Source organism: Limanda limanda, chromosome 10 (genome assembly GCF_963576545.1).
Source record: "Limanda limanda chromosome 10, fLimLim1.1, whole genome shotgun sequence".
NCBI classification, from domain to species: domain Eukaryota; kingdom Metazoa; phylum Chordata; class Actinopteri; order Pleuronectiformes; family Pleuronectidae; genus Limanda; species Limanda limanda.
The window spans coordinates 19,430,629-19,440,846 of NC_083645.1; the positions used below are offsets into that span (position 1 = coordinate 19,430,629).

A 10,218-nucleotide genomic window follows, 5' to 3' on the forward strand; every position below is an offset into this window, starting at 1 on the left:
AAACGAGACGTGAACTGCAGCTGTGGGTCAAACTGTCCTTTTCACTTTGACAACGTGCTTTTTATAACCTGTAATGGTTCACAGGTCCTGACTCTCACTCAGCTGATACCGACATGAAGACAGATGATACGGACCCAGAAGTCAAGAGTGTGTTTGTCGTTGACTTACTGAACTAATCAACAAGACTAGTTTGAAGATTTAAAGTTAACTTGTGAGTTTGAAGATGTTGGTTTTACGTCTTCATTGTTTGGGGACACCCCGGTGTGTTCTTATAATCATATAGGAGGGTTTAAAAGACTTGAAATCCACGTTATACAAGTTTTGAATATTTAAATATTTTCTCTCGCCTGCCGGAAAACGAAAAAAAATCTTTAAAATTATAATTGCATCCGGTTAACCCTAAACTCTGAAAATTATTTTCCTTTAAATGAAAGACTACAGACATTTATGAGGTTTAGCAATGTATAACAAGAAACTGTCCATACCAGGGACTAATCTGTAGCAAATGAGAATCCACTGCATTTACATGTTTTAAAGCAAACTGAAGTTGAGTGTAATTTTCTGCAGATGACTCCTCAGTTAAAAAATGTCCATAAAACTGTTGAAAATACGTTTTATGACAGTGACAGTTCATTTTATTACCTCTAACTAAATTTAAGAGAATTACAAAATCAGATGCGTTGACAGTTTTTATGTAAAAAACAACTGATGAAGACTTTTATGAGGAAGGAAACCTACAGTATTTACCAGAGTATTGTATTTATTATAAGAACTAGGAATAAATACATCATTGATATAAGGTTTAGTAGGTTCAGGGAAGGTTAATACAACAACAGCTCTTTCAAATGGTACAGATGTTTCACAAACTTCCACAGTACAATATGTCTCTTTATTGATCAGTCTTGTGTAGTACTCCATTTTCTGCAAATGTTTTTACAAAAGAAGGCAACAAGTGGCTTGTGATACTTTATCATAAATGTATAATTCTGCTCTATTCAACGTCGTAGTATATTTGCAGTCATGTCTTTTATTTACTGTGTAAGTACAGTACAGGTCCTGCTTTCAGTGTTTGCATGATACTTCTTTGAATTCTTACAATATACAAGTTTGAAAAATATAATTCAAAACAAATTAGTACATGTCACACAAAAATGTGCACACAAAACCATCATCTAACCAGACTACACAATGTTTCTAATCGCCTAGTAAAGTTTTAAGTTATAATTGGATTTGCATAGCCAGATACGCTAACTACTGGGCAGAGAGTAATTTAGTTTGATTAATCTTTCTAATCATTAGGAAATATGAGGAGCTGAATAGTAACTCCTCCTGTGCTCAGCACTGTTTTTGTTGTGGGTGCAGGTGCCAGCAGCACAGAGATATCACAGAAAATCAAGAGTAAATATCTACTTCTTGAGGAATTTGTTTTTACAGCAGAAGAAATGAAGATGTAAGTGAAAGATGAGAAGAAGGAAATTACAGATATCATGAAAAATAATGGTACAACATCATTTTTTTCTTTTTTCCCCCCCTGTAAATTCTCCAGCCTGATTGTTATGGGAGCATCCTGCTGGCAGAGACGTCTTTGCCTCAGGCGCCGACCTCCAGGGAGAAGGTCACGCTCCCCAGGTAGCGGTCGGTGGACGAATCGTTGATGATGCCCTTTCCGTTCAGTTTGCATGTTACCTGGATGTGCGAGTCGTACTGCACCCTGGCAAAACGCACAGCTACCACCGGTGCAGTGTAGTTTACCTGAGAGACACAGGAGACACACACACACACATGATTACGAGTCATTTCAGGGTTGAATGAAAGGATTGTGTTTGTGTTAGAGATGAAACTCACATGTCTGAGCTTCCCATAGTAGGGGAAGTACTTCATGTCAAAAATGCCTTTAGGAAAAAACTGGAGTTCTCCCAAGGCCTCTGGTGGTCCTTTCTGATAGAGGAACAAGGGTAGATGACGCAATCAAGACCATTTTTAGACATGTCCCCGTTATTGCAAGTGAAAATAATGATGGTTTCTGTACCTTTACTCTACAAGTCACATTTATGGGTTTGCCCATGCCAGGTAAGTAACCAAGAATCTACGGAGAAGTAAGAACAGTTAAAAGATTAATATACGTTTGTTGTGTATTCAAACAGGACTACGATGCATGTCTACCTGACAAAAACAATTCAAACACAATTCAATTAAAACCCTAGGACAATCTCTTATAGATTTTTTTATTTTTCATCTTCGCTATGAGATTATTTCCACCTGCATTTGTTTGTTTGTTTAAATTCACTGAATCGGATATAGATCCGTTTTTTTAAATGTGGTTTCATAAGGGAACTGTTGGACCTTGGCGGATTTAAGTCTTATTTTTAATTCTGCAATGATATTAATATCATATCTTCATATATAAATTATTAAATTGACACATGAAAGTATATTTCTAACTCCTATGAAAAAATATATATATCTGAAGATACCCAAACGGCAGTATCATTGTCCCATTCTTGAAATGGCCACAAGATGTCACTCATGAGAAAACTGTGAGATTCAGCAGCATATTTACAGTGTGTATTTTTTGTGATGGTTAATAATGATATGTTTTTAGTGCACTGTTTTTAAATGTTTTGGTGACTAACGCTCGTCTTACCCGGTTCATTCGAAGGAGGATGCATGGCCTTCCCTGAGAGTAGCCGTAGTTGGGGTCCTGCAGCCCCGAACAGTCCCCCAACATGGACCTCTTAAACTGACACGCTTTCCGCTCGGCACTCTCCTCCAAGTCGTCTTGCATGAAGTATCTGTCCTGTGTGCACCGGATGTTCTTCTTCTCCTGAACGCCATCGTTGTACGCTGTAAATGAAGATCAGGGAGACAGAGGCCGAGAAGGAGGGAGGGAGGGAGGGAGAATGAGAGAGGAGGGCATAAATAAACCTTTGCAAGAGCAATGCCGTGCCAGACTCAGGCCTCTGATAAAGGAAGCTTGACAAAAGCAGAGTGTGAAAAAAAAGGGGGGAACTGAATTGCTGCACTCTGCCTACAAAGAGGCTTCCCTTCCCAGCATGCCCTGCAAAGTCCGAAAGGAACAAGGGGGACAAAAGTGGTGAAGATTAACTCATTCTGTGCCTGCTTCGTTTGCAGCAAACTCAACAACCCCATCAACCTGAACATCATCCCACTCACGTCGTAAATAATCGTCCATCGACCTGGCGTACTTCTTCCAGGATTTGCGATCAGTGGCGTTGAAGGCGATGTCGTGGCCGTCTAGATGTGGAGCCATCGTCATACCTGCCAGTGGAGACGCAGAGACAGTCAACTGTGCTGAGACTCAAGTAGAAGCGACGGACAGACGGAGAGGAAAGGGACGGACGGAGGAGAGGAAAGGGACGGAGGAGAGGAGTGAGGGTTGAGGTTATATTTACCTGGTGGCATCACTCTATCGTTGTGGGTGGGATGGTAGGGACTAATGGACCACATGAGGCAAAAAATACAGCCGCCAAACATGGCTGCAAGAAAGGTATAAAGTGCGGCGTAGAAGAGAAGGATGAGGCCTAGAAGAAAAGTGAAAAGGGGAATTATTAGAGGGAATGTTTCTGATGCAGTTTGGTGGTTTATGTAACAAACCACTCATCAATCAACAGGATACGACTGATCTGATTAAAACGAAGAAAAAAAAAAGGTTTAGCTAAGACTGTGATCTACCTGGACTCATGCCACTGGTTTGTTCAATCATACAAAAGCAGAACCCCCCCCCCCCCCACCCTACATTTGTGGACCTTCAAACTACTCCAATCATTTTCTCCATTTATTTCAGAGCCCTGTAATAAAGAAACCCTGAGAACTGGGTTTGTTCTGCAATTTTCAATTACCAGTCCATTAGCCACTAATCAAGTTAAACGTGTTCTAAATTAAGTGGCTTTTGCTGTGTAGACAATTTCACAGGGGACTTGCCGCAGCCAGCCTTGCGTCCCCGGAGCCACAAAGGACTTTCTGTTTCAGCTCAGGGAGAATTCTCCCGGCTGTCCTTTCACTCAGGAACACAGTGAACCTCCGGTTGCCATCGTAGTGAAGGTCTTTTGCAGCCTTAGAGGCCCGGCCAGCTCCAAGGAGCCCCAATCCCCCCACTCTGGTATTGTGTCCCCTCTTACACACTCGTCTCACAAGACACACTGCACAGACCTCAACCCAGGGCCTTTCTTCAGCGGATTGCCCCCCCCCCCCATTCCTCCACAAGTGTACACACTGGTTATGTAGCTGAAATGAGCTCTGATGAGGCCCTGCCTGGGATCCAGCATTGCAGCTCATGCAGGGAACACACACTTCCCCTGGATATTCTCTCTACACTCAGTCGGATCATGTTGGTCATTGTGTACAGTGGATCTGAGGGAGGGGGTCGAGGGGGGGGTGTCTCCGCAGCTGGAATACCAAGAGGCTGCTCCATCATCATTGACTCAACAATCTCGTCTAGTCTGTCGTCTCGGCCAAAGAAGCTCGCCTACGCCAAAGCTTGATTTGGCAACGAGCTCCATGGAAAAAGAGACATGAGCGTCTCTACGTGGTGAACTGGAAGTGAGAGGCAGTGAGCATGTTAGGTTCAGCGATGAGGTCGCCAGGGCTTTGGGAAAGAGGCTGTGGAGAGCATGGTAAGATGTAGAGGAATGTGATTCCTGGCCAATGCGAGGCCAGGGACAGTGCGTCCCGCTGGGGACACGTCCCCAGGCAGTCTGTTTTTGTCAGGACACTCTGAATTGTCCATGCACCTATGTAAACATTGAGCATGAGGACACACACACACATACACACACACACACACACACACAGACACACACACACTCGCAGCACAGTGAGCAGAGTCACTGGACTGGAGAGACATTTCTCAACCCCAAACGATCCCCAAATGCATCTTTTAAAGACATTCAAACCCCATTAAGCTTCTCTAAGAGGATTCAACACTAAACATTACATCTGTAATTATTGGACACATAAATAAAGTATTTTTGCATTATTCCAAATGTCCCCCCCCCATAACCCGACAACACAGAACCTCTCTGTTTCTCATCAACTCACCCCAGCTCTTTCCAGAGCGACCCATGAATTCCTTGGTCTCCGCATTCCACAGGTACGTCTTTATGTCGTCTATTTTCTGGTAGAGCGTCCTCTGGGGTACCGGCCTGCGCTTCCACCTCTCAAAGTTCAGGTCTTCCTGCTCCAGAGGCCGGTGCTCGGCCAACTCCTCTTGCTCTTCCTCCAGCTCTTGTCCGTGTTTGAGCATCACTTTTTGAGGCTGGTGGAAAGAAGAAGAGAAAAAGCCCTCAACACACATGTTCTCAATCAAGCCAAGCTCTGCTGTCAACCTATTGTCTTTTCAAATCACTGCAGGAAGAAAAATGGCATGCCTTCTGATCCGAGTATGACCGCTAACATAGACTGCCAGACTGTGCTCTGCATATTAATGAACATCGCACTGACGGTCCTGTCCCCCTGTTTCTGCACATTATAAACCCGCTGGTGACCTTTGTGGCACTCGTTGGGAGAGCTGACCTCCTGTGAGTGGACCCTCCTGCTTGGAGCAGCAGCTGCAGACAGGAGGGTGGAGGGTGACAGCCAGATGTTGCTCACTGACTCTCAGCATCCGCAGGCCAGGGACACGCAGACCCCCAGAGGAGCTGCAGGACACGCAGACCCCCAGAGGAGCTGCAGGACACTCGTGAGTGTCACCGGAAAGAAGTTTGTGAGAGCTCGAACCTTTAAGAGAATCTGCTGTTAAATGTTTCAAATGTTTATGTGAGGTTTGAGTTTTGTGCAAGGAAAAAAAACACTTGATCTCTGAGTTAATGATAACATTGCTGTTTTAAAAAAAAAAGATCTGTGCAAGTGAAGGTGTCTTTATTTCTGCATCTGCTTAAGTGAACAAAACTGTGATAAAGTTACATGTTATCTTTTGAATAACAGCACTTACAGGACTAGGTGGAAGGTTTTTAAGGAGCGTCTCCTCAGCTCCTCCCTCTGTGGAACTGGGCTCCATGTTCTTCACAGAAAGAAAAAAGGTTCTCATGAAACAAATAACATCCACAGAGCCCTTTGAACTAAAGCGTTGAACTAAAGCCACAGATCTTTACATCTGCACAACAATTTCAATACTTTTCCGAAAAATAAAAGATAAAAAAACAAACATCCAAGCAACTTCATCATTAGAATCAGACACAATTAAGTAATAGCTTGTAGTTATAATAAGCAGACTTGAAATGAGAATGAAATCTGACATACCTGAAGTTTTCTGTTCAATAAAAACGCAGATTAATATGTCAGAGAAAAACAAAATCTTGGCCCCTGGAGGAGGAGGAGGAGGAGAAAAACTGTGTTTGTCAAAAAGTGTTTGGGGATTTCATTAGAAAGTTTTAGGCACGCGGAGGGGAGCGGGAGAGGAGAAGCTCCTTCAACTAGGCGCTCATCATGGTGAATGAACGGCGGAAAGAGAAAAACTGAGGGTGGGATACGAACTGGAGGGTTTTTTTGTCCCTGCAGTGACGTTTGGCAACGGCCTGGACCACAGTGCCGGATTCATTCTGCACACGCACAACTTCAGCCATTGTCTGCCAAGCTGCACTAACAGTGAAATCCTGAATGCAATATTTATAGCTTCATCCCAACACAGCACTGTACTGTAAATCTTGGCCTGCAGGCTGCAACACCGTGCTGCAACCTGTTTTATTCTCTAACTTGTATTTCTTGTGTTAATGTTTGATCCTGCGATGAAACCAATGCATCATGAATTAAATATCAGTCCTGAGGTATTGTCCCTGCACATGCATACCAAACCAGGTATACCACCCCCCCTGCACCCCCCTTACATGCACTCCTGCAGCAACTATACTTACCATAAACTTCCCTTTGGCGAAGTTCAAGTCCTCCTCATCCTCTCTGCACTCCAGTCACGTAACACTCTCCTACCCCATGTAAAAGTGGGAGAAAGGGAGGGGGGTTCTTTTCTCCTTCTTCCTCTTCTTTTTTTTGCATGAAAAGAGAAATTGCGTCATGGAAAAAAATCTGTCCTTGGAGAATTGAGCGGCAAAAAACTTTGGCTTTGCAGAGAGGATAAATATCTAAGTGTTCTGCAGGGAAAGGCGATGGTTTCATGCACCTGTTCACTTCAAATGCTTTTGCAACTTTTCTCTAAAACCTGCATCATCTGTCCCTACATCATGAGCCATGCATGTGGATTTTGGCTTGATTGCTCCAGAGCAGCTTCTTCAGGTCCATGACCAGAAGGACCTGTTTACTCCATGTTTATCCTGTTCTAGTAATTCAAACAGATCAATTCAGAATATATGCAATTTATTCGCTGAGAACAGTTATAATGAGTCTTCAAATTATATTCGGACCGCACCCACCAAACTGATATTCGTACTTTGAGGATCTCCCAGGCATCCATAATAATAATAATTATAATAATTATAGTAACTATAACAACTTTTGTTTCTATTGCACTTTTCGAAACCAGAATTACAATGTGCCTAACATTTAAGTCATTCATAGAAAAGCCAGATCATACTCAGCAATGCAATAAAACAAAACACATAAAAGAACCACAATAAAGTAATAAAAGATCATCATCGAAAACAATAAAATAATACAAATGTAAATTTGGTGGAAATGTCAGATGAGTGGTTTTACACACATGATAACATTTTATATTGTAATAATATCCTAAAATTAAAGTTCTATCTATCTATCTATCTATCTATCTATCTATCTATCTATCTATCTATCTATCTATCTATCTATCTATCTATCTATCTATCTATCTATCTATCTATCTATCTATCTATCTATCTATCTATCTATCTATCTATCTATCTATCTATCTATCTATCTATCTATCTATCTATCTATCTATCTATCTATCTATCTATCTATCTATCTATCTATCTATCTATCTATCTATCTATCTATCTATCTATCTATCTATCTATCTATCTATCTATCTATCTATCTATCTATCTATCTATCTATCTATCTATCTATCTATCTATCTATCTATCTATCTATCTATCTATCTATCTATCTATCTATCTATCTATCTATCTATCTTTCTATCTATCTATCAACAGCAAGAATAAATAAGGTAAGTAAACAAAAACTTTTAGAATTCTATGGTTGTTGTGCATTAATCCCTCTGTCTTGGGTTTACTCTTAGTCTTATGAATAAATAATTGAGGTATGAGCACACAGACAAAATGTCGGGGATTACATGTAAATTTCCAACCAAAGAATATTGTGTGTTTAAAGATTTTAAACCTCACAGTGAGTGAAGGCAGCATGTGTCCTCTTGATCAATCTTCAGTGTGCTGCTCCATGAAAATCGAATGGCACTGTGTTATTCTCGGCACTTGGTGGCGCTCTATTCTCACAACGTTGACTTCATTCTCCCAAACCCATGACAAGTATCTACAAATCTGTGCAACTCTCAAACAGCACTGTAGACATATTAAAAACACATCGAAAACAGCAGTTTAGACATTAAAAATAAATTTAAACACATTTTAAAAACATTGTTAACACATTGAAAACAGCAGTTTAAACCCATTTGAAACCCATTGAAAGGGCTGCGAATTAAACCTCAGTGATTTGACTGGATGAGACATTAAACTTCTCTGCTCTCTGTGATGAGCTGATCCCTCATGGAAGCTGCTGGTTCCACATGCTTTCTCCTCTCAGGGAGATTTTGACATTGAATTTCTTTCCATTCCTCATATTTGCTGTGAAATTCAACAAAGCTGCAACTAAACAGGATTAATTTGAAATACCAAACTCCTTTAGAAGCTGACATTTGCTCACAGTGTGAAGCTAGTGAGGATGTTAACTTATACTGTAGCTTATTGTTCTGAATATAAACCATGAATTTTATCATAGAGTGGAAAGTAGGAGATCTATGGAAGCCCATTTCCGCCACTGTGATAAAAAAAAAAAAATTGGTATCTCATTATTATGAGATACTATCTCATAATTATGACTTAGCATCTCATTATTATGAGATACTATCTCATAATTATGACTTAGCATCTCATTATTATGAGATACTATCTCATAATTATGACTTAGCATCTCATTATTATGAGATAGTATCTCATTATTATGACTTAGTATCTCATAATTATGACTTAGTATCTCATTATTATGAGATAGTATCTCATAATTATGACTTAGCATCTCATTATTATGACTTAGTATCTCATTATTATGATAGTATCTCATAATTATGACTTAGCATCTCATTATTATGAGATACTATCTCATAATTATGACTTAGCATCTCATTATTATAAGATAGTAACTCATAATTATGACTTAGCATCTCATTATTATAAGATAGTAACTCATAATTATGACTAAGCATCTCATAATTATGACTTAACATCTCATTATTATGAGATAGTATCTCAAAATTATGACTTAGCTTCTCATTATTATGAGATAGTATCTCATTATTATGACATAATATCTCATAATTATGACTTAGCATCTCATTATTATGAGATACTGACTGCAGGGTCTGTCATGCAAGTCAAATGTTGTATTTCTGTTACAGTGGCGGGCGTAGTTATCTTTAACTCAAACCTTAACTTTACTTCACTGAGTTCCCAGCCTCTCTACCACTGCTCACCTGCTCTGCTGCAACCCGCCCACAGTCAGACACTAAGTCATAATTATGAGATAGTATCTCATTATTATGAGATAGTATCTCATAATTATGAGATGCTAAGTCATAATTATGAGATGCTAAGTCATTATTATGAGATGCTATCTCATAATAATGAGATACTAAGTCATTATTATGAGATACGGATTGTGGGCGGGCGCCACAGAGCAGGGAACCCGAGGCTGAGCGGATGCGGGGACAGCAGCCTTACTCGCGGAAGTGGGCGACTGTGCATCGATACAGAGACATAACAGGATCGATCCATGTTTTCTGCTCCGTTCATTGTCTTAGCGATGTGCTGCCGCTGAATAATTATAACAAGCGCTGCTCCAGGATCAGAACAGACGCTCTTTAAAAGTCCGGTTGTCTTGTGTGTGTCGGACTCTGCTTCCGCCTCACTTCCCTCTGACCCGCGCTCACTTCACACTTTAACAATAAACACCAGCACCGATCACAAGTTATTAGGACACGTACAGGACTGATGTTTACTTTGTGTTTGTTTGAGTTCATGAAACACGTGTTGTGTG

At 40.7% G+C, this 10,218-nt stretch overlaps 1 protein-coding gene across 1 annotated transcript; it reads right to left on the minus strand.

Moving 5' to 3' along the window:
• Positions 1-1,590: 1,590 nt before the first annotated feature.
• Positions 1,591-6,016, minus strand: atp1b4 (ATPase Na+/K+ transporting subunit beta 4). The gene is made up of 8 exons (XM_061080281.1): positions 5,951-6,016; positions 5,059-5,275; positions 3,414-3,542; positions 3,175-3,279; positions 2,645-2,844; positions 2,030-2,086; positions 1,846-1,938; positions 1,591-1,752 (listed from the first exon to the last, which is right to left on the minus strand). Exons 1-8 carry the CDS (start codon positions 6,014-6,016, stop codon positions 1,591-1,593), a joined length of 1,029 nt encoding a protein of 342 aa, XP_060936264.1.
• Between the last annotated feature and the right edge of the window lie 4,202 nt (positions 6,017-10,218).